Source organism: Lynx rufus, unplaced genomic scaffold (genome assembly GCF_022079265.1).
Source record: "Lynx rufus isolate CCGP_SWC_20201006 ecotype Redwood Valley unplaced genomic scaffold, mLynRuf1.p SCAF_2, whole genome shotgun sequence".
Taxonomy (NCBI): Eukaryota; Metazoa; Chordata; class Mammalia; order Carnivora; family Felidae; genus Lynx; species Lynx rufus.
The window spans coordinates 28313051-28337892 of NW_025814834.1; the positions used below are offsets into that span (position 1 = coordinate 28313051).

Consider the following 24842-nt stretch of genomic DNA (forward strand, 5'->3'; position numbering starts at 1 on the left):
ATACTACATTGGATTTGGAGACTAAAGGTTTTAATTCTAAACCAAATAAGATGCTTCTCAGTGGGGACAATGAGTGCTCTGGAAAAATACTGGTAAAATGAACTCAGGTTGTTTCCACATAGCAAATTTTTTAGAAATTGACTACGAACCTGAAATGTTGATTTTGCAGGCCTAAAACGTAAACTACATGACGAATTATGAGCTTTTCACTTAAGAGTCTGCACACCCTCTGCCCTTGAATAGAGTTGGAATTTTAGAGCATGGAGCCACCTAGAAATCAGGGAGCAATCCTCAGCTTTTACTCACCAGGGTCTATGATGGTAGTTGGCTGGTTGGGGAGAAATGCAGGGCCCTAATCTGGGCCCTAATCCAGATCTACAGAATTGAAGTGTAGGGGTGGGGGAGGGATCTACATTTTTCACAAACATCTCCAGAAAATTCTGATGGTCACTGAATCTGGCAACCCTTGATTTAGGCTGGCCCCTTTATTTTGCAGTGAGGAAAGCAGGCCTAGAGAGTTCGATGGGTCGAGTTCATGGTGTGTATTAGACAGGAACAGGCTTACTAACTCTAGACCTGTGCTTGTGTATACACCATGTATCCAAAATGTACAGGTATCCTGTACATATCCTAAGCGTACAGGTAGGTTTAAACCTACTTCTAAGTCATTAGGGGACCTTTCAGCACGGAGAGTAGGAGAGCCTGGTTCCAAATGAGGTATGAAGGTAAAGACACACAATAACTAGGAGTTTATATGCTCTTTTTCTAACCTAAAACCCGAGTGAGCCCTAGCCATGTTCTCTCAGCCCTTTCTGTATTTGATGAGACTAGTGCACAGTGGGGAGAATGCTTAGCTCGTTTAGTTAACTCATATATTTGAACCTCCAGCATGTTAAGCTTTGGACCTGTGTGCCTGATTGATATACACATTTTTAGACCGTATTTTAATATTGCTTATGTATATTGCATCTAAGAAATCATAATAAAGTCATTAAAAATTATAGACTGATAAACCCAGTAGTACCCACTAAAGCATATATAAATATCCAGCAAATGCTTACTGATGTTAATTATATCTAATGTCCAAAGAACCAAAAAGCTAAAGTGACCCAAATTTATTTTTGCTGTGTTCTGTGGGGAGAGTCAAAACTGTAATGATGACCCTGAATTCCTGCAAGACCGTAATCACTTTCTAAATCATTAGGAAAGACTGCATTTTATTCAGGGTCGTTTCAGAGCTAAGTCAATTTGACCATAAACTAATTTTGGGAACAGCAATATCCCAGAGTCTAGGATGTGTTAGGTTCCACTGACTCCTGTTCCAGGGTCCATATAGGAACACATGAGTAATGTGTAATTCTTAGAATGGGCAACATATTTTTTATGGGGTTCTTAACAAAAGTACACTGCTTTAAGAGTCAGGCGAGCAGGTTAGGGAGGATCAATTCTAGGACAGCTATGGGCAATTAAAATCTCTTCATATGTGGGTGTATGTGTGTCAAATAATATTCAGTTTATCATCCTTTCTACATAAACATTTACCAATAGTCTGCTCCATGTAAAGCTCTGTGTTAAGTACTGAGGATAAGAAACAGATTTGAGGAGTTGGAAAAGCACATAAAAAGGCACAGTAGTTTCAGGAAGCGTGTGCTCAATGCCAGATGAGCAATAATGTGGTCAGTGAGTGCAGCAAACAGCATTCCAGTGTTCACAGCCTAGGAATTTTGACGGCGCCTCCGTCCAGCAGAAGCAGCGTGTGTGTTTGGTTCTTCTTTATCTTTCGCACATATCTCATTGCTCAGCCAATCTGAAAAACGGGAGCTTGTTATGATTTTGCTGCTACTCAATAGGAAAGAAATAACCATTCCAGGAAGGAACGGTATGAAGCTTTGGAAGCATAATACAGATACATTTACTTACCATCTTTCAATAAGGACTGTGCTTAAAACCACCACTTCTCTTCCTGGAGAATGCACTATGAAACTGCTTGATTACTGATGCCGTTTGATTTGTGATGAAAATGAAAGTCCTGTGAGTTTTTGTGATATTTTCACTCATAGAGTACATGTGAATCACTTTCTTCTTAGGTTAGCAGTTTGTTAAATGTTTGGAGCTCCTTTAATGGAAATGAGGTGTAACGGTAGTAGTATAACATGGTGACGATGACGATGGTGATGATGACGAAGAGTAATCCATTTTATACTCTTATCATGAAATAGGCTTAATGTAAGATTTCTGTGATCAGTACACTTCTGGATCCAGCCATGAAGTGGGCGGCTACATGGAAGGATTTCTGAAATGAAGCAGGAGATGAGAAATGTCAGGATCACGTTGCTGTTAGTATAATCATGATCACCTGTTCTGGGCTGCCAGGATTCTGTCCTTTGGCTTGTGATAGGATTTCTATCCTCACCAATAGAAGGTGGTTCCTCCGACCTGAAGAAAAAGAATGGCTCCTTTGTGACAGAGCTGAGGTTATTACCAGTTCTTCTTAGAGGACCAGGACAGCGCTCAGAGAATCGTGGATTTCCACGGACACGAAAAGGGCCTTAGCAGTGACTTGCAGGCATCCACTGGTTGAGTCATGGCAGGATTTGGCAAATTGGAAATCAGAGAAGAGGGTGTTGTGTGAGGAGAAATAATATATGCCAATGTATGAAGGGCGGAGTGAGCACACTGTTTATTTGGGGAATAGTGAGGAGAATTCTCTGATTCCCACTGGAGAGTAGGAGTCAGTAGTTGGAAAGGTGAAATAGGGGCCAATTGAAGGACCAGTTTCTTTTGTAAGGCCACATATTCGTTTTTTGAGTCATTTTTAAATTAGACAAGCTCAGAGTCCAATCCAAACTCCACCTCTTACTGGCTAGGTAACCTCAGACAAATTCTTAACTTGGCTAAAACCATCTCAAAATGTTGTACATGTTAAATAAGATCCTTTAAAAAATTTTTTTAATGTTTATTTTTGACAGAGACAGAGCATGAGCGGGGGAGGGGCAGAGAGAGAGGGAGACACAGAATCTGAAACAGGCTCCAGGCTCTGAGCGGTCAGCACAGAGCCCAAAGTGGGGCTCAAACTCACAGACCACGAGATCATGACCTGAGCCAAAGTTGGATGCTCAACCGACTGAGCCACTCGGGCGCCCCTAAATAAGATCCTTTTATGAGAAGCCCTGAGCAACATGCCTGGTGGTGGAAATGGTTTATGAGGAGGAAGTGAGATGCTGATAGGGGGGTTGTAGAGACACTGATCTCCGACAGCTGTGTGCAGAAAACACAGAAGAGACTAGAAACAGGACCAGTTAGGTGCAGGTTATGGTGATCCCTTGGGAGGCGAGGAGGTAGAAGCTATTGGACACATCTATACATGTATTCTCTGGATTTTTTCCCCCCCTTTACAGACTTTTATTTGAGGGTTGTATAACCTTGTTCTGTGGTGTTAAAAGTACAGCAGTAATCACGGGCTCTTTCTTCTGCCTTGAACAGGATGCCAGCGATCCATAGGCCTTTCCAACGGGAAAGCCAAGGTGTGCAACTACAGTGGGTGGTATTACTGCAGCAGCTGCCACGTGGATGACAGTTTTCTTATCCCAGCACGCATAGTCCACAACTGGGACACTTCAAAATATAAGGTAAGCGCAGAGTCTGGGTTTACTTCATGATAGCAGTGGAGGTGTTCACATGTTGTTGTGTGGAGTATAAAGGGAATGATGCAAGAATTTGAAGCAAACTTGACTAGGGAGTCTCACGAAAGCTACGAGATCTTATCCAACGCTTCTCAAAACATCTCACATTTAAAGGTGTCTTAACTATGACTTTTATTAATTTCCTCATTTAAAAAGACATATAGCAGTTTTTTACTTCTGGGCCCTGATAATTAACTGTGGGTGCTAAAAAAGAATTCTGATAGAGAAACAGGCCTCATCATTTTTTATTAGATCTTCTCTCCAAAATCACAACACTCTTGAATATACAAGTGACTTTTGAGGGAAAGGACTTTAAATAATTCAAGATATTTCTTAGAGTAACATTCCTACTCATGTCAAGGTCAGTCTTCCAGAAATCCATCCCCCTGGAACTAGAACCTGGAGAGAAGCTATGAGGACTTCTGGGTAGGGGTCCACATCAAGGAACAGTGAACTGAACCACCCTTACACCTTTACCTGGACTGCTGTTTATTTCTTTTTTTTTTATTTTTTATTTTTTTAAAAAATTTTTAATGTTTTTATCTTATTTTTGAGACCGAGAGAGAGACAGAGCATGAGCAGGGGAGGGGCAGAGAGAGAGGGAGACACAGAATCTGAAGCAGGCTCCAGGCTCTGAGCTGTCAGCATAGAGCCTGACAAGGGGCTCAGACTCACAGACTGTGAGATCATGACCTGAGCTGAAGTCGGATGCCCAACTGACTGAGACACCCAGGTGCCCCTATTTATTATTTTTTTAAAGGGAGGAAGTGAGAATCACAGGTATATGCTAACAGCTTTGCAAAGTAGCTGATAACAGCCAACCAGGATATCCCAGAAGTACAAATAGCAGACTTGGTAACTATAAAAATGTAAGTCAAGAGAGGAGGAGAGGAAGCCTGAACACTGGGACACTCCATCTTAAGAGTGTGGAAAAGAGTGGGGTGCCTGGTTGGCTCAGTCGGTTAGGCATCCGACTTTGGCTCAGGTCATGATCTCGTGGTTCTTGAGTTTGAGCCCCACGTTGGGCTCTGTGCTGACAGCTGGGAGCCTGGAGCCTGCTTCGGATTCTGTGTCTCTCTTTCTCTCTGCCCCTCCCCTGCTCATGCTCTGTCTCTGTCTCTATCTCTCAAAAATAAACATTAAAAAAAAAAGTGTAGAAAGGAGAGAAGCAACCAGCAAAGGAGACTGAGGAATGCAGAAAGAGGTAGAAGGACCCTAGTGTGTTCAACAAGCCACAGGAAGAATGTGTCTCCAGATCAGTTGTGACAGAGGCTGATACATAGATGATGAGATATGATAAGATGAGCACTGAGAATTGACCATGGGATTTAGGAATGTGGTGATAATGACTGACCTCGCTGAGAGCAGTTTGAATTGAGCGGTGGGAGTGAAGGTCTGATTGGAGTGGGTTTGATATGGAACAGGAGAGAAAGTAGCGACAAGAATAGACAACTCTTGAGAAGTTTGCTGTAAGGGGATGGAGAGAGATGGGGAGTAACTGGAGGAGATGTAAGATCCAATTGGGTTTGATTTTTGTTTTAATGGAAGAAATAACAGCATGTTTTCTATGCTGGTGTGAACTACCGAAGAGAGAATTGCTAGAAGATGTGGTTAAGTGAGAAAGATGGAATCGTGTAGACAACAGGAGGGTTGGTCTTTGCTTGGGGCAGGAAGTAAGAGAAAAGGCAGAGTCTGTGGATGCAGGTGCCAGTGGGTGGCTTAGGGAAGTCCTCTGCCATTTACATCAGTAGCTGTCATCAGATCATTTTATTTCAGCACCCATGATCCTGCAGAGGTTAAACACCCAGCCCCAGTCACTCTGGGAAGTGCCTTTACCTTCTATTTCATAGAGATATAGCAGGATTAAGGCAACAGTCCCACCAACCCTTTTATAAACTCGTCCACATCTACACCCATCCTCCTTGCCCTCCTTCCAGCCACAGAAGAAACCTCACTCCTATGGAAGGTTTACTCTGCTCACGATCTTAACTCCTCCATCAGTTTTGCCAAATCTAGTTGACCCTCATCAGTTTCTTGTTCTACTGGACTTGTCTGGGATATAATATTTGACCAGGAATTCTTCTGCCTTGACTTTGAAGATACACCCTTGGTTTTCCTCCTACTTTGAACTCTTTTTTTTCTCAGTCACCTTCTCTGATTCTTTGTCCTCAGCCTATACCTTTAATGTTGCAGTTCCTTAGCGTTGTGTTTTGTTTTCTTTTCCCACTTTATGCTTTATTGCAGTATCTCCTTCTCTTCCATGGTTTTAACTCCCTGATGATTCCTACTTTTATCTTCAGCTCCATTTAAAAATTTTTTTTTAATGTTTATTTATTTTTCGGGGCGGGGGAGGGCCAGAGAGGAAGGAGGGGTGGAGAGAAGGGGACAGAGGATCCAAAGTGGGCTCTGTGCTGTCAGCTGTCGATGCAGGGCTTGAACTCAAAAACCAGGAGATCCTGACCTGAGCCAAGATCAGATGCTTAACTGACTGAGCCCCCCAGGCACCCCTCCGGCTCCATTTTTTGCTACTGAAAGGGAGATCTGTGGATTTAATTGCCAAATGACATCTTAGCTCTAGTTTCCAGCCTAGTAGTCTTCAAGATATGTGGATCGTACTGCAGTTGTTAGCTGCGTCGTACTGCAGTCCCACCCATGCATAAATGAGGCAGTAGAACTTGGTAAGTCGAGGAATCTAATCCACTGAAGTAGCCTAGGCTTAGGATTCTTTCATGGTCCTGTGTCCTGCCAGAATAGAGAATTCTGGTATCTGACTGACGAGAAGCTTTTTTCTGATCCTTCTGTTAGAATATTGTCACATCTGCCTTGAGTGAACCTTCCAAGCAAAGTGCTTTGTACAAACATAGTCTTTATGGCTGTTTTTATACCTCCTTGCCAGTAGCTGTCTGAGACTTGCTTTCACTGTATCACCTGGGAGCGAGGTAAGTGGGGAAGGAACCCATAACTCACCTACCAGTAATTTTTGAAGTCTAAAACAAACATGAAAATTGCAAGGGGCCATTTGGCTGATATCCTTTCTATACCCCTGGGAAGCTCTGTCCCCTGGGCAAGTTAGCCTGTGTTTGAGTGCTCTCATCTGTAACATGAGGACCGTAACACTTCACAGGGTCACTGCAGGTTAAATGGGTTCATGCATGTGAAGTGTTCAGAATAGTGCTAGTACGTAGTACGTGCCAAATAAGCATTCATTCTTATTATGACTTCTATATTTACCTACAAAAATCACGTGAATTGGGATAATACAGGACAGGCACTCTGCAAATAACTTTGATAAGCACTTGAAGAGTGGGAGCTGTTGTCACTGCTTTTCTTATCCTCACATTTATATTGCTCCTCTCTGTGAGCCACCTGGGCATGGGGAACCTGTCTTCGCATAGTTTCTGGCACGTAGTAGGTAAGCAGAAATGTATGCTGAAGGACGGAAGGAACGAGGCCTGTCTCCTGGGCCCCTCCAAACTCGGTACACCCCAAATGGACTTCATCCCCCTCACCACACATCCCTCCAGAATGTCCATGGCCCCACCCGTCACCACTGCCAGCGCTGGGAGACATCAGTTAGCAAAACTTTACGCTGGATTCGCACTCTTGAGATCACCCTCTCTGCTGCACCTTCACTTCCACCTCACCAGTTCACACCTCCGGTGTCACTCCCACGAAGGAGTTTGGTGGCCTTCTGACTGGGCCTCCTGCCTGCAAGTCTTGCCCCAGCAACAGTTCAGAAAACTCTGATCCCACCGTGGGTGAATCTTGTACCCTTTCTTAGTCTCGGTGTCTTCACCTTTAGAACGGAGGTGATGATGACGATAACAGCACCTACTTGACAACAGCGCTGTTTGCATAAAAGAATGACTCGCAGAAAGCACCGGGCACCGTGTCTGGCACACAAGTGCTCGATAATGCCAGTTTTTACTAGGACTGTATATGGAAGTCCAAACCTCATAGCCCGACACAAAGACCTTTTGTGATCTCTAGTCCCTGCGCTTCTAGCCCCTTCTTCATGCCCTACCTCCCCGCCCCCGTGAGCATCCTCCGTATGGTCTCACTCCTCCTGTTCCTCAGTGCTGCCCTGCCATTGCACACCTCTGGTCTTCCTCTTGCCCTCACTCGGCATGGCAAACCCTAAGCCTGTCCTAAACCTCATTTCCTCTCGCCCACTTCTTTCCTTCCCCTCTCCCAGACAGTTATCATTCTCTCCTCTGCATCTCATACTTGGCACTCTGAATGCTGGCTATAAATATGTTTGCCATGCGTGTATTAGATAAAAATGTATTTAGAGGGAAAGGACACTGGTTGACTTTGGTTTAGATTATTTATATTAATCTGCTTAGAGCGGGGCTTTGACAGCTAAGACAGGTGTAGAGAGAACAAGTGAGGGAGGCAGGCCCAGCCTGGGGTCACTGAGAGCTTAGGCTAGTGGCACCTGCCAACAGACTGTGCCACTTTGGGGAGTTAAAACAGAAGAAGTGGCACTAAATGAGGAGAATTTGAAAATCAGGCACAGCTTACCAAGGTGTGAAGTGGTGGAAGAGATCCAGGTCCGTTTGCACTGAGTTCTAAAAGCCACTGAAACCATCAATTCAGCCATCTCTGACACTTTCCGTCTTTTCCCCAAAGCAGACGTTTTTGCCTTGCTGGTCATCCAGGTGACGGGGTTTGATTCTGAGAGGATGAGTAACTAATTGAAGGTGTTACGTACGCTCATTTCAGCCATGTTGTACATGAGGAAAACCTCCTTTGTTAGACCTTCCTTCCCAGGTTCTCAGTGGACCAGGGAAGATTTTAAAGCAAGAACAGAGCAGGTCGAGTTTATCTGGATCATCTCCCACTGGCATTAAGTAACTATATTCCATTTAGTCCAGCCTGTCTTTGCTCAGACATTGGGACTTGATGTTTCTAATTGTGAGGATCAATTCAGACCTATCAGTTTCCAAGACCAGACATCATTCTGCTAGATCTGCCTCCTCTCCTTAATAAGAAGTACGTGACTGGCTTGAATATCCATTTAAAAGAGTGAAAAAATGGTTTTGCAGGGCAGAATGAAATCTGTCATCTTAAACGTTTCCTTGTCTGCCCTCTGGAGTAATCATACTCCTAATTATTTTTAAAGCAGGATTTCATCTATTTTCTGGTATACATCCTGCAAATTGAATTGAGCTCCAGGATTACCCAGCAGCTAAACCTTATCCTCGAGTTCTGTAGCCATTTTCTAATGAAATTCTGTTTGAAGATAACTTTCCTCCTGCTCTCTGCCCTCCCATTCAAAAATATCAAGCATGACAAAGAGGTGGTAAGGACCTCAGACTTGGCCTCGGCTCTTCCCAAATAGTTCCCTTCTGTTGTGCTTTTAAAAAATATTTTTGTGTCCTAGCCTGAATATTCACATTCCATTTAGCTAGGGGTTTTCCATGTTACATAAACTATTTCCTATCTCTACATCTTGAGAGGCATTCAAGGCAAGCTGGACTGCCCTCGCTGAGCTAGAGAGCAGCTCACTGATGGGAAAAAACACATTTTCAGAGTCATTTGGAGATTTTGTGAACAAATTGCAATTAACCTTAAGATCTCCTGATTCCTTCTCCATTAGCCCCAGTGCTCGTTTTAAGAGGACCAAGAAGTATTATGGTTGGGATTGATTTAAGACTTTCTCCATGATTTTTTACAATAAACATGGAGGGAAATGCAGGAAGGAAACCTTATACCAAAGCAATAAATGGTCATTGTACTGTGGTAACAGTGTGAGTGATCTATTTTTTTTTCCCTTTCCTGATTTCATTCTCCAAGTTTTCAGTAACAGGACTGTCACTTTTATTTTTAAAACTTCAGCTGTCATTTAACTCTATACATTCTACTTCAGAAAATACATATTAGATATTTGGCTTTTTTAATGCCTCAGAATTATGGCTATAAATAGGATTGTTGGGTCCTGTGATAACATCCGTGGGCTTTAGTGTGGTATAGAAGGCACTTTTCCACCAAGAAATTGCCTTGCACTGCTGTACTTTTATTCTTTTTTTCACATATAATACACTTCCACAAATTTCAAGATTCACAAATACAAAGGGCATGCATACATAAATAATTTCATTCCCACCTACACTGTTCTTCCCACTGGCATCTGAATTACTCTTTTCTTGTGTATCTTTCCAGAGGTATTTTCTGTCCTCTTTTACACAACAGTGGCAATTTGATGATCTACATGCTGCTCTGGGACAGCTTTCCATTTAGATCATATCACTCTTCCTGGGCTTGCTTGTTTTTTTTTTTTTTTTTATAGCCACTCTGTATTCTATCATGAATTTTACATGTTTTTACACATGACAATCTACATGACAATGACATGATTTTGTTTTTCAAGCTTTTGCTATTACAGGTAGTGATTCAAAGAATAACTTTATCTATCATTTTGCATCTAAGTTCTTCCATTCACCGGTGAGACTGAGGACACCTTCCTAGATGTAGGTTGTACATTTTTGAGTTTGGTGCATATTCTGAATTGTCCTCAATCAGGGTTGTGTCCTACACTTTTACCTGTATCTTCTTGCATGCACCTTCCTTCCCTCAGAGCCAAGATGCCAGCTGTCACTTCTGTTGTGACTGTGCTGCTTCAAGCTGTCTTTCCCCTTTTCTACTTTGTAAACTCAAAATGTTGTCTAAGTAGCCAAGCTGTTCTAAGTGTCTGTAAAGTAGTAAGAGTGTATGGTTCAGAGCATTGTAGAACACTCATTCGTTTCTTCAAGTATTTATTGAACACCCACCATGCTTACCGTTCTGGACACTGGGGACACAGTCTCTGCCTTGTGAATGCTCATATCCCAATGGAGGGAGAAAGACCATAAACAAATGCACAAATAAGTGACTTTTACATAAATGAGTTGTTCCTGGACTTTATTTTTTGCTTTAGGGTTAAAATCAAAAGGCTAGCAAAGCGCCACATTACATCATAGGTTAGTCTCCCTCTGTAGCCCCCCTGCCTTTGTATTTGGGGAAAGAGAAGGACAGAATATGGACAGGGATCACCTCTTCTAAGGAGTGATGAGTAGACAGTTTATAGTAGAGTTATTAAAAAATAACTGTGAATTTAAACAGTGCTACCAAGCACAGGACAGAGTATCCAGAGATCTGAGCTCTGGCTGTAAGTTCTGCCACAAAATGACTGCAGATAAGTCACTTAAGGTCTCTGGATTCAGTTTTTTTTTTTCCCTACTAAGGATAGGTAATGGATTAATTCAGCATTTCTCAAAATATGTTCCATGGAGCATTAACAAGTTCTGTGCTTGTTAATAGGTGTTACTCAAAAAGAGGGTTCTATAGGAGGGCCATAGCTAGGCCAACGCTACAGCTGGAACAGGGCCCCTCAGGAGAACGCAGCCCTGGGGGCTCACAGCGTGGCAAGATGGAAGGAATTAGAGAAAGAGGCCCCTTCCTCTGGTGGGGAAGCAGGGCCCAGCCTGCATTTCGTCTCCCACCGCCCTCTGCACAAGGCCTGCACAACATTAAAAAGCTGCCTTGTCTATAGTAAAATAGGTTTGGGAGATTGCTGGCCTGAGCACGTTAAGCAGACACGATATCCGAAAGCTTTCATAGGCTAACATGCTACCCTTTGAATCACCAAGTGAAGAAGGTAGTGTGTGGCATTTTTCCTGTTGAACCTCAGAACACTATTGTTGTGGGACTAGTATTCTTTGGAACACAGAAAAACTGGACTAGGTTGTGTTTACCAGTTGTTACTCTAAAAGTGTGTTCTCATCAATCCATTTTCCTCCCTTAACAAAAACTGAAGTCCTCACAACCCCCACCTCCACCACATCACCTCCAAATTGCTGTCTATCGTTAAACATTCCCTTTGCTCCATCGCTCTGTTACCCGGGGCTATTTTTGTGGGGGAACATACCAGGACACCATTCCAGAACCTCTTTCTCAGAATTACGTAAACCTGAACAACATTCGAGAACATTAAGAGGTAGCTGCCACCTGCTTAACAAAAGGCTTTTAAATTTATACCAATGATGCTTCCTGCTCACATAACCAATATGTTTATAAATACACTTTGATGTGTGAGGTGTGGAGGAGAACCGTTTCTACCTCGACTTCGTCCTCCTCCTCAGCTCTTGAATCCTGTAGACCACAGCGCTGTGAAGGGAGAACCAGTTCACAAACTGCAACAAAATCACAGTCACTGACTTGAGTTCGTCTAGCTTAAATTAGTCTGTTCGTAAGCTTCAAAAGCTCTGGAAAGAAATTATGTTAATATTAGTAAACATTAAATATTATTTAGTAAAAGATTAAAAAGTCAGTAGGTTTGAAAAATGAACTTATTAACCCTATAAAAGTTGTTTCTAATGTGAATGGAGTGGGATCACTAAAGACAATACCAACCAAAACCATTTTTTAAAAACGTATTGGGTCCATCTATCTGCCTCTGTGAGCTGAGTTTTTATATCCATCCAAAACAACGCTCAGGCTTCTCATGGTTTTCGTAATTTGGTTGGCAAGAAATAGGACAGTAGCTCTTAGGTGGGGATATATTTGGTGTTCACGGACAATTTATGTAATATTTCTATTAATAGCAAAGAAACTTCTCCTCACATAAACTTTATGGTTTCCTTCCCTAAGTAACTATATATTTAACATGTTCTTTTTTAAAAAGCATTCTAATTACAGTTGAGTTTGAAAGTGGAATCCTTAGACCAGTATGCAGGGTGGTTTAGAACTTAGGAAATCAGTGGGGATACAGCACTCTATTTTGCAAAAATAGCATTTTATCCCGAATTTTGTAGTTCTTTCAAAAATTCCCTTACCGGTGTAAGTGGTTGATTATCAGAAGTGAGCATGTGCTCAGTCTTGCTGCCGAAACCTCCCTCAGCCTTGCAAGGGTTTGTTCACCTACCCAGGCAGCTGTGGTCCCAGTTTGCTCCGTATTCTTAACACTGGTTAATAACTTTGTGAAGCAGTGCCTTAGACATCATCGAAACTAGCTCTGTTTTTGTTTTTAGTAATTCCAGCTTATGAACGCTCATGTCGCTAGCTGCTCTCCCATTTGTCTCACTGCTTTTACTGTCTCTGTAAAAGACTCCCTCCCCACCCCCCCCCCACCCCCAACCTTTTTAGGCTTAAGTACCACCTGAAGAGAGAAGCCTTTTCAGGCCTGGGAGACTGGCCAGTGCCCTTTGTCCTTCTGTTCACCTACTAAAAGGTAGCATTGTTAACCTAATTCAGCAGGTCCCTGACTCAGTATAAACACTGCTCAATAGAGCCAGAAAGACTAATTGAATTGTACAATACATCATTTTTCAGCAACGGTTTCAAGTGGACTGTACTTCATTTCCCAGAACACCATCGTGTTTCCCTCGTTTAAGATATTTAAATATGGCACATATTTAACCATGATAAATCAAATATTTCGACCCAATTCTGTCTTTCTCCACCGAACCTTGAGCTACACGAGGACAGGGCCATGCCTGTTGTACTCTCCACTAATGCCTGCTATGGGATCTGGCACGTACCTGTGTCTCTATGCCTCAAGTGAGGCATTCTGTATCCTTGTCAGTTGTTATTTCCAGTCTGGTTAAATAGAGGTTTTGGCTAATTCTAGGGCCTCTTTGTGAGCTGATTTGCAGAGACTGTAAACTTCACCACGTTTGTAACTGCAGGGCCCCAAAGGATCACACAACAGGTACCTCAAAAATAATTGCTAATAGGGAAAAAAAATGGGACACTTACTGGGGAAGAAAAACCATTGATGCCTTTATATATATATATATATATATATATATATATATATATATATGGATATATGGAATGGAAACTTTTATATGAGCTTTATTTTATATTACAAAATATTAAATGTCATAAATGTGCTTTAATCAGCATACAGTAGCCATATCACCTACTCATATTGGTGGGTTTTCTTGCTTGTATCTACTTGTGGTAATCTCTGTGCCATCCTTGCCCACCAAGTGAATTTCTGTTTATCTTTCTAGACCTTGAGGCAGTGTGGCCTGCTTTGCCAGCGGCTCCCTTCCCCCCAGGATAATTGATTTCTCCTTCCTTTAAGCTACCAGTGGACCTCATCCATATTTCTTTTGTAGTAGAGAACAGGCTATATGCGACATGTAGTTCTTGTTTTAAATATTTATCCCCAGGGCTCCTGGGTGGCTCAATCGGTTAAGTGTCCGATTTCACATCAGGTCATGATCTCACAGTTGGTGAGTTCAAGCTCCATGTCGGGCTCTGCGCTGATAGAGTGGATAGCCCTCTCTTTGCCCGACTCTCTCTCATAAATAAATAAAACATTTTAAAAATAAATAAATATTTATCTCTTATACTGCATAGTGAGTCCCTTAAGGGTGAGGACTGTACCCTATTTATCTTCATTAGTAAACTTCTAGTCTGGAATGCAAAGCATAATGGATTTTCAGTTTTCTTTTTAGTAAGCAAAATCGTTTTTCTAATGTTGAATTCTATCCTTATTCCCAGTACCAGAGCAGTTTTCCTGGAAGCTTTTTAGAGAGGTTTTACCCTCCCAAGTAGAAACTAAGCCAACTCTACACATCACTAGCCAGTCCACATCTCAGTATCAGCAAATTGGTAAAGATTCTCCCAAATTACCCACTTCTTATCCATTATTTAAACTACTCCCTCTGTATCTCAGATGCATTGCATTTCTACTCTTTCTAATGACAAGGAAATTTTAAAATCAACTTGCATTGTCTTGGTGTTTACCACCAGAATTGGATATAGAATTGGAAGGATATATTAGTCTGTCAGCCCAAGCTCAAAGTTATTCTAAGAGCAATTCCTTTCTGCTCACTAAAGTGTTTTTTGAGCCTGTTTTCTATGCAAATTATCCTGCATAAATAATATCCTTTAAAGCTATCCTTTTTATTCCTTTTGAATTTTGTAATATGTACATGATTTACCTATATTTTGATGGCTACTTATAAAAGTGGTATAGAATATACATGTATGTAGTTTTTAAAATTAAGTCTGTTTAGAGTCTTCATTTTTTTTTTTTTAATTTTGAGATGACTGTAGATTCCCAGGAAGTTGCATAGATAGTAAAGAGAGGTCCCATGTACCTTTCATCCAGTGTCTCCCATTGGTTACATCTTAGATCACTGTGGTACAATATCCATAAATCGGGAAGCCTACGTGGTATCTTGAGTCTGTATAGTTCTGTGTCATTTTATCTCATGTAGATTCATGTAATCACCACCATAATCAAGATACATAATTAATGGATTCCTTTCAATGCAACGGTTACTTCCACAGGTTTCTGGAAGAGAGAAAGAAAGCCACAATTTATATTTAGTTAAGTTAGGGGCTTTTGCTGTGGCTCGCTCAGAAAGTAATGTGACTTTGGCCTTTCAACTCTGGTTCCTAGTTTGAGGAGGTGTGGAAAACTGGATGGTTCCCCAGACTGACTGAGGAAGTTTATCTTGTAGGTATCTAAGCAAGCCAAAGAGTTTCTGGAGTACGTGTACGAAGAGCCCCTGATCGACATCCAGCAGGAGAACCCGATGCTGTACCGCCACGCCGAGCCGCTGGCCACCGTGGTGCGGCTGCGGCAGCGGCTGAAATCGCTGCGAGCCTATTTGTTCAGCTGCCGGGCCGCCGTGGCCGAGGATCTGCGCCGCAGGTAGGTCACAGATGGCAGGCGGCTCCAGTTTGCCTTCCTCTCCCCGCCCTGGGAGGGTGGTTAGAGGACCTCCCTGGCCTTTCCAGTGGGCACCGTCTTCTGTGACTCTCGCTCCCGGCTCATCTTTGACGTTTTTCCTCCAAAGTCCTCTAAGTTGAGCCAAGAAAAATGAAAGTAATAGCTCAGCGTAACTGAAGGCGTTCCAGCCATGGAACTAGTTGCCACAACAGTGAAGACTTCTCCTACCTGTAGACGAACTCGAGGGGATGATCACAGGAGTGTCTTCATTGATCACTTATGTAGCACTTTTCACTTTTCCTGGTTTTATTTGTGAAATGAGCATGTTTGAACTATTCCATAAAGACGTTTTTCAGTGGAAATAAGTGGTTATTCACATCTTACTTTCCATCCAGAAACAGGCTTGGTAGGTGATGCCGGGGGTAGAGCCTGGGATTAAGATGCACCGGCCCAGGATTCTGCCTTTTCATGTCACCGTTTGTGCAGGCTGGTTTTCCATAGGGCAGTTATCTCCAAGTTCACAGAGCACACAAGTCCATGCCAGGTTCAGATCCTGAGAATAAAACTGAAGTTAAAATGTGCCTGCTCTCATCAAATTCCTTCTTTTACAGTTAGATTTTATTAGCATTTCAAGTCTCACCCTTGGCACATACGAACTAGCTTACACTTGAAATAATTGTTGATGGTGTTCGTAGGTCCCTGAAAATACCTTTTAATGTTTTAATGGAAATGACCAAAAGCATACCTTAGTCATGGTTTCTGGAGGGGAGCCTGCATGCAAAAGAACCTTTGGAAAGTGTTAAAGTGATACGGTTTGTTATTTGAGATCTAGTTAGATCCAAGGAAATGGACATAACCCCCAGGCATCTGAAGAAGACATCTTAAAAAGAACTAAATGTAGATAGTGAGGAGTACATAATATCATAATATCTAGACAAGCCCTCATAAAATAATAATGAAAAGGCAGCTGCCATAAAGCAAAACACTTCTCAGTGGTAGTCATTCTATTACCTAGTTTTTCAAAAAGCACTAGAAAAAGGTCAGGTTTTATTCTTGTAAAGTCTAGGCAGATCTTAATTTTAAAAGATCGGGGCTTTCCCTGAAAGGCAATAGGATTATAGGTCCAACTAAACTAGATATAAGATTTGTAATGTTCAAAGTATGTTTGTTCTATCATTTTCACTCTTGGCTTAGTTCAGAGCTAGTTTTTCTTTGCCTGTATTTTTAGACAATATTAAAATCTACACATGGGAATCATGTGAGGTACCTTTCTGGGACAGTGTTTTGCTTTGGATAAATATGCCACATCAGGGCATACGTTTAGAAATTAAACAGATTCTGTCTTCATTTGGAGGACTAAGAATACCTTTGCTGTTCCCGCAGTCTGGTGGTTTACTGCCATGCCTACCCCTTATGGCCAGACCACCAGGAAAGGAATAGAAGTTCTAGAAAGAAGGCATTCCCCGGGCTGTGAGAATGAAGACAGCAGCCTTTCTTCCTTTCCCTTCATTTTTCTTTCCTCACTTGTCCATGACCCTTATGTAGTGCAGTTCCTGGCACCAGACAGGCATTCAGCAAGTACTGAACGGATAGATGGAAGGAGGGAGGGATAGACAGGTGTCTACTATGCTGTCACTCTAAACCACTGAACAACGGCTGGTAGCCCAGTTTTGAGGAAGGAGTCAATCTTCTGGTTTTATTTCTTCCTTAGGTGTCCGTTAGCACAGTGTCTGACCCATCTGAAACCCTCAAAAATAGTTGTTGAGTGAATGAGCAAACGAACTAAAAAACAAAGAAGTAAAGAAAAATTTAGTTGGTTTTGTTTTGGAGATCAGTCTCAAATCTTTCTTCTCCGTTTCACTTCCAATGTACCACCCTGGTTTGGAGTCTCAGGACAATTGCAGTGTCTCTCTCCCGTTGAACCTTCGCATCAGGCAAATTATTAAATACAAGTATGGAGTTCAAGATCTGTACAACTCTCATCCAGTATATTGTTCTACTCTCACATATCCTGGGATGATTTAACTCTTTAATGCATTCTGTTGTGGGAATTGGTTTTTTCCAATGGAACTGCTTATAATAGTGCATATACATAGTAAACACTCAATAAATACTATTATTCATACTGTTTTATTATCCTAGAGTGTTCTTGTCTCTGGCTTTAGAAATCTTTGTTTAAAGTTTCCACTTAAAAGCCACCCCTGATGCTCTGTCTACGGGACTCGGCCCCTCCTGCTCCTATGTCAGGAGAGGAGTGAGCCAGAGGAAGTGGTTTGGAGCACTAACCCTGGGTATGGGGCCTGAAGTTCCTGGGTATGTGATGCACACTTACTCATGCAGTTGTTGCACAAAGATGAGTGGAGCAGGAGGTTCCCTAAGACCAAAGAATGAGATTCCTATGGAACTCTAGAGGAGGCACATTGATTTTTCTTTTTAAAAATTTGTTCTTTGTTTCTGTATGCTTATATGCTGTGAAGATAATGGAGGGGCACCTGGGTGGCTCAGTTGGCTAAGCCTCTGACTTCGGCGCAGGTCATGATCTTGCATTTGTGGGTTTGAGCCCTACATCAGGCTCTGTGCTGACAGCTCCGAGCCTGGAGCCTGCTTCAGATTCTGTGACTCCCTCTCTCTCTGCCCCTCCCCACTTTCATTCTGTCTCTCTCAAAAATAAACATTAAAAAATATATTAAGGGGCACCTGGGTGGCTCAGTTGGTTAAGCGTCCGACTTCGGCTCGGGTCATGATCTCACGGTTTGTGAGTTCGAGTTCCGCGCCATGCTCTGTGCTGACAGCTTGGAGCCTGGGGCCTGCTTCGGATTCTGTGTCTCCTCCTCTCTCTGCCCCTCCCATGCTCATGCTCTCTCAATAATAAATAAACATTTAAAAAAATTTTTTTAAATATATTAAAAAAATAAACCCCAAACATTGTTACCATGTCTTCCCACCTTGGCACAGGGAAAAGCATACCAGCAGCAAGAAGTACTGCTAGCTTCTGGTGGGGGGTGGGGGAGGGAGGAGGCTGTTATGGGGAGCTGTTCTCTCTCTATTTTGAAGTAGGACTATTTCGTGAAGCGGGTCTAAGATGTTCTGGGCTGCTGGTACTCCTCGCAGCAGGGCCTTACTTAATGTCAGCTGTGCCTTTTTTGAGTGTGCTCTAAATAACCATCACCCACCTAATAACTAAATTCCTGTCACCAGAGGCCATCGCTTACCTACCTTTTACCTTTATAAGGAATCTGACGTTTTAAAAACAAAATTAGCCAGCCCTGCACCTTTGATTAGAGATGATAAACTTATCTAGAAGTAATGTGTAAAGTTCCCTTTGTTTCACTTGGAGGCACAACATTTAAAGTGGAATATCAACATAAGAACCTACTGGATACAACTAATCTTATATAATCTTGATAGGAATTAAAGGAGGGAGGAGTTGGTGTGCAATAGGGGAACGAAAGAGAGCAAGAGAAGCCAGTTCTTACCCAGTTGTAAAAGGCATTCTCTCCCTGCCTGGTTTTTACCTCTGTACAGGAGTAGCCATTAATCTCCAGCAAGTAGGCCCAACATGCTGAAGACCTGTCAACGCCATATAAACAGAAGAAAGCAAACTGTTAATATTGCTGTCGTGAGAAAACTGAAAACAGACTGATTAATCGTACTGGTGCTCCCCCTGCCAGGGAGCTGACTTGGGTCGTCCCCTTATTAGGGAAGTCACAGTTTGCTTTTAGGCCTTTCATTATAATGGCCGCCCGGTCTTCATCCTCAGTGTTCTTGTTCTTGTTGTTAAATGAATGCCTTGTTCTTGAACCCATACCGCAAATCTTGACTGGCAAGGATGATTAGTTTAGAAAAAGTCAGTGTCTTCCATGAAGTCTAAAATGTTTACAGTGCTGACAGTTCACTGTTTCTGAGGAGTCCCAGATGGTGACCCTGTTGGATTGGTTCAAGGCCTAGTTAACTTTTCATGAGAAGAATTGTTTATAGTGTCCACACATGAAGGTACATGAAGAACTCTCTGAAAAATCTTAGCACTCTGAGGACACAGCCACATCAGCAGCGATAGGGAAGTGTTTGGGAGGGACCCTAAGAACTGGTAGAAGGTCTCAGCCCTGTATATTCCGCTGCACACAGGAACAGTAGGATGTGTGTGTAAATCACCTGTCACAAATGAGTGTCTTGGGCCCAAATTTGGCCTAGAGACATGTTTTGTTTGCCCTTTCAGGGATGGTCTCCTTGACTTTTAAATTGGTGGAACAGTTGCTAACATTTAAATAACCAGGAGTTTTCATGTATACACAACGAAGCTCTCTGGTTCCTCTGAGGAAATCAGAAGTTCTGATTACATAGGGCTTCTGTCATTCCTGGATGATCCTGGACTCCCCACTTCGCAGAGTCTCTCCTGCTCCTGTTCCCCCCAAACGCAGGGTCATTCAGTGCAGAATATGTTGCTGCCTTGTTTTTCTTATCCCCAGCCCATTTCATTTGTTTATGGTGGTGCCTGGGCCCATGTTAGATAATCATGGTTTTATCAATTAAAAAATGCTTTCCCACAAATATAATAGTTGTTCTTTACAACAGTCCTTTCAGATGGGAAACAGATGCCATTTAGAAAGAAGAGAAGGAACAGTGTGACTCTGAGATGCTACGTGACTTGCCTGAGGTGACAAATCTGGTAAGCAGCAGAGTCCCTGCTCCGAACCAGATCGCTGCTGCTCTCCCCGGCACATTTGCTGGTGGAGGTGGTGAGGGACAGAGGTCTCCAGGCTCTCAGGAGGAACCACTTTTAATTCTCCGAAAGCCTTGACTGAGGTCGTGTGGAAGAGTGGGAAGGCAGGCGGGGAGGTAGCAGACTGCGATGTCCCAGAAAATGGGGTTGCTGACCCAGGCGGTCCTGCGCTCCCGGTTGCTCAGTCAGGCTCGGAGAGCGAGGCGTGACCATGGGCTTAGCGTTTTCCCTAGGGCAGCATTTGCCAGACCTTCCCATTTCACAGACCTGTAAATTTAAAACAAAAATACGGAGCCATCTGTAGGGTTGCCTTCCATATATATCTTTAACCAAAACAGACATAAACATTACCACCTATTTCTCACCATTTCATAAAGGAACATAGTAACACTACCAAACAAACAAGAAAACAGGCAAATGGTCTCAGAAATCAAACCACTTTTAAAATTCAAATACATTTTAAAATTCATTCTATTCTCTTTCTCATTTATTTTACCTTGGACTGCTGAAAACATCAGACTGACAACAGCTATTTGGACTAACTTTTCAGAAATCTGACTTAAGTTCTTGACTTGTTGACTTCTTCTGAGTCTTTTTTTTTTTAATTAATTTTTTTTTTCAACGTTTATTTATTTTTGGGACAGAGAGAGACAGAGCATGAACGGGGGAGGGGCAGAGAGAGAGGGAGAAACAGAATCGGAAACAGGCTCCAGGCTCTGAGCCATCAGCCCAGAGCCTGACGCGGGGCTCGAACTCCCGGACCGCGAGATCGTGACCTGGCTGAAGTCAGATGCTTAACCAACTGCGCCACCCAGGCGCCCCTTCTTCTGAGTCTTAAAGTGTATCATTCAGTCTAGGGAAAGACATTCTAGAAATTAATGTGGATATCTGAGTATTTCCCACTATCATCGAAATGTGATTTGGGGACTTGGGGTACCTGTGAATCCAAAGTTCCTCTTAGGATATAAATTTAAAACTATTTTCTCTCCAACACTAGTTGAGGCCAGTAGGCCTATTCTCCCAGTTGCTTTGGGCAGAATCGTATTGGGGAACATTTGGGCCTGCTTGTTTATCAGGTTTAGCCTTGGCTTAGACCACTCTGAAACAACAGCTTGACTTGGGAGTCTCAAGAGAATACCAAATGTGATTCTTCTACGTTTTAAGCCACCTACCTTTTCCTGTCTTTGGTCTCACATTTTCCTTGAAATTATAACCCTATCTACAGCATTAGTTCTCACTGAAATATCAGCTTTACTGAACAGTGAGAGATTTCTACCATAAAGATTCCCATTTTTATTAACATTATTTATCCAGGTGAGTACCTGAAAAGAAAAGTGTGGGTGTGTATCCTGTCAGACTGGCATTGCCTCCTCTTCTGTGAAGCAAAATTTAGCAGCCTGCTCGGCTCTTAGACCAGCCCCTGTTGGTGCCACCTCATGTACCAAGATTGCCTTCCAACTCCTTCCTTTGTTACCGCGGGGCAAGCTGCCTTTCTGGTGAGCTGGGGTGGGGGGGTGGGGGCGCTGCTAAATACAAAGGTTGAAATGTCCTTTGGCTATTTGCCAGCCTCTTAAACTTAATCTGCCCAAAACGGAGCTCACCTGTTGCCCCCACTGCTGTTGTCAACTGTGCCTGCCGCAGACTTCACCATCAAGCTGGATGGCACCTGTAGCCACCTGGTTGTCCAGGCCAAACACCTTTCTTTCACGTCCACATCCGGTCCCTCAGCAAGTACATTCACTTGCCGTCACCTGCCCGCTCCAACCCAGGTGCCAGCCACTGCCTTCTTTCCCCCATGTTATTGCAGTAAAGCATCTCCCCCTTCAGTCTGTTCTTAAACTACAGCTAGAGCTCATGTGTAAATTAGATGATGTCACCCTTGACCCAAACTATCTAATAGCTTCACTTCTCCAGGTAAAAGCCAAGGCCACGTACGGTCTCATCCCCAGTTACCTCTGTGCCCTCTTCTCCCACTACCTGTCCCCTCATTCCCTCTGGTCACACCGGCCTTTTTTTTTTTGTCTTTGAGCCGGCTCCTCCTGTGTGAGTTTCTATCCTTGCTTCTCCTTTCCTCAAATAACCACAGGGTTGCTTCCTTAACTCTTTTAGGTCTTTACACAGCTGTCACCTTAATGAAGCATCCTTCACTCCCTTCCACTTCTTCCCCCCATACACTTTCTGTCTTCTTTCTGTGCTTATCACTATATTACATGGTATCTTGTCTGTCTCCCTCTCTCGGGCCGGCATGCGTGGATATGGAAGTTGTGTTTTGCTCACTCCGTGCAGCCATATACAGTGGTCCTGCCCTCCCCGTTAAATGTCAGCTACAAAAGGTCATGGTTTTTATCCATTTTGTTCACTGCTATGTCCCCAGGGCCTAGAACCATACCTGACGTAGAGAGCTAATCAATATCTCTTGAACAAATGAGCTAAATGAGTAAAGTACTGTTACCAAGATCCCACCTGCTTAATTTGGTCACACTTAATTGTTTTCTTATTACAAAAAAAAAAAAATACCAGTCATTATAGAAAACAAAAATAAGAAAGCCAACCATTATCCTACCACTTTGGTGCCTATGTTTCTAGACTTTTTCTTCTGCAGATTTTTTCCTCGTTAAAATAGTTTCATACTGCACATACCACTTTTAACCCAATCACTGCACCTGGCATACTGTGGACATCTTTTTATGCCAGTAAATATTTGTATTAAGCACGATTCACTAAACAGAAATGGTGCTTTGTAGTGTGAGCATACCTACATACCATTGATCCTGGAAAAGTAAATAAGACTATTATTTAGTGTACCCAAAAGTTTGCGTGTCCTAATAATATGCTGAGAAATCATTTCATAGCAACACCTCCTCTTCCCCTGCACATTTCCCCCCCCAAATCAGAGTAGGTGGAGGGGCTATCTGTCACAAAGAGAAAAGATGGCTTGCTGTTGGGAATTGAATATGCCTAATTGAGGAGGCTAGTTTATTAAGACATATCTCTTAAGGCAGCCTAGTTCTTAAAACACAATCTACACAGACATGACTTGCTGTGTCTCTGACCTACATCTGAGGACTATTATAACCAAAACCTGAGATCTAATTGTACAATTATTAGCCAACAATTTTAGAAGAATAAGCAGTAGTAGGACTTGAAGCATGTCAGTAACACTTAAATTCAGTAAATGAATACAACTGTTTGCTCTTTATAAGATTTAATATTAGCCAGATTGTGTGGCTTTATTTTTTCATGTTGGCTAATTAAAAGTGTCATTAGCTTGCAGTTGAGGCTTTAGTCTCAATAGATTATGAATCTATCAGAACTTTGAAACTACCAAAACACAGGATGTTTTTGAACGCAACACTTCTCATTCTACTTTAAGAGTCCTTTTCCCTTGGATGACTTCTAGAACTTCTAAGGTTTTCAGGTCCTCTAACCTCTTGATCTCCTAATAGCTCCTCCCCCTTCTGTCATTTTCTTCAGCGATCTTGTTTAACAAATCGTGTACCAATATCAACACTCTAAAAGGGAGCTACAGGTTGCAAAAGACTATGTCATTCAAAACTAAACTGATTAATAAACTGTGAAAAAGGAATTCTGGCAAGTGATATATTAATTTTACTATAATGTACACATAGCTTTTTACTTGCTGAAATCCTTCAGAAAGTTAAAAAGTGATTTTGTTTTATTCTGAGAGGAAATGAAATATACAGAAATTATCTAAAATCATTTTGTAAAGGATGACAAAAAATAAAACTCAGTGTAGTTAGATAAATATTATGTTCTTGGAACTGTTAAAAAAATACTATAAGAACGTCTTCTAGGATCTATAACTGTGATACAATCTGTCACTTTTGCAATCAGACCCCAGAATAATCAACCAAAATTAGTTCCCAAGTATTCCTACTCCAGGTTTTAGATTGTTACTAAGGAACGTAAACACAATCTCTGAATGAGCAGGTAAAAGAGACCCTTATTTCCCATAACTATCTGCCAAGATATAATATCTGATGCAATCTTGCTACTTTTTCAAGCCAATGAGATTAGCAAAATGAGGTATCTAGATCGAAGCTTGTTTCTTCTACATGGGTTGCTATCGAAATGTCTGCCTTTGATTTAAAATTGTTTTTCCATTAGCTGGGAGCATGGCTAGGCATATGATTCCTGTCCACATCCAGCCTAATGTAGCAATTTCAGAAAGAGTTTGCAGCTCATATGAAGAACACCAAATTGCATCTCCCTGGGTATGCTTCACAGTGCTTCTCGCTGATTTTAGGGTGGGTGATACTGCAGCCCTCTCAACTCAGTACAAATTACCCAACCTGGAGCACAGATTCCTGGAAAACACAGTAATACTACATGAATAGTTTTCTTTTAAATTACTCTTTATGCACTTCTGTCCACATTCTTCGTTCAGGCACATAGGACTTAAAATAAAAAATGGAGGTTGTATGTGTGTGTGTATGTGTGTGTGCCCATATACATGGGCCTTTTCTTCAAAACCTATCTCTTACGTGTGCTAACGGTTCCATGACAAACTTTTTTTTTCTCATTTTAATCATTGGGCTTTTAAACACCAGTTGTGCACCACCGAGAACTGAGCTTCAGGGAAATGGTGGTATTAAATCTGTCAAAATCCTCCAAAGGGTCTGCTTACTTCAGAGTCTGACCTAGTGCCTCTTCTCTCATTAGCATCAAAGCTTGGTGGGGACTGAATTGAAGTCCTCAGAAATTAGTTGGGTTAAATGAGTCTTGATTTATTTGACTCAGTGAC

The 24842-nt window shown here is 42.2% G+C and overlaps 1 protein-coding gene across 8 annotated transcripts in view; it reads left to right on the forward strand.

The window, feature by feature from the left end:
- PLEKHM3 (pleckstrin homology domain containing M3) overlaps nucleotides 1-24842 on the forward strand; it is a 198264-nt gene that overhangs the window by 73356 nt on the left and 100066 nt on the right. For 6 of the 8 annotated variants that reach the window (XM_047082243.1, XM_047082242.1, XM_047082245.1 and 3 more), the window contains 2 exons: nucleotides 3484-3629; nucleotides 15146-15339. In XM_047082243.1, the coding sequence (XP_046938199.1) occupies nucleotides 3484-3629; nucleotides 15146-15339 (340 nt within the window). Of the gene's footprint in view, nucleotides 1-3483; nucleotides 3630-15145; nucleotides 15340-15484; nucleotides 17496-24842 lie in introns of those variants that run through there. The other 2 variants (XM_047082248.1, XM_047082250.1) reach the window with 2 other exon arrangements.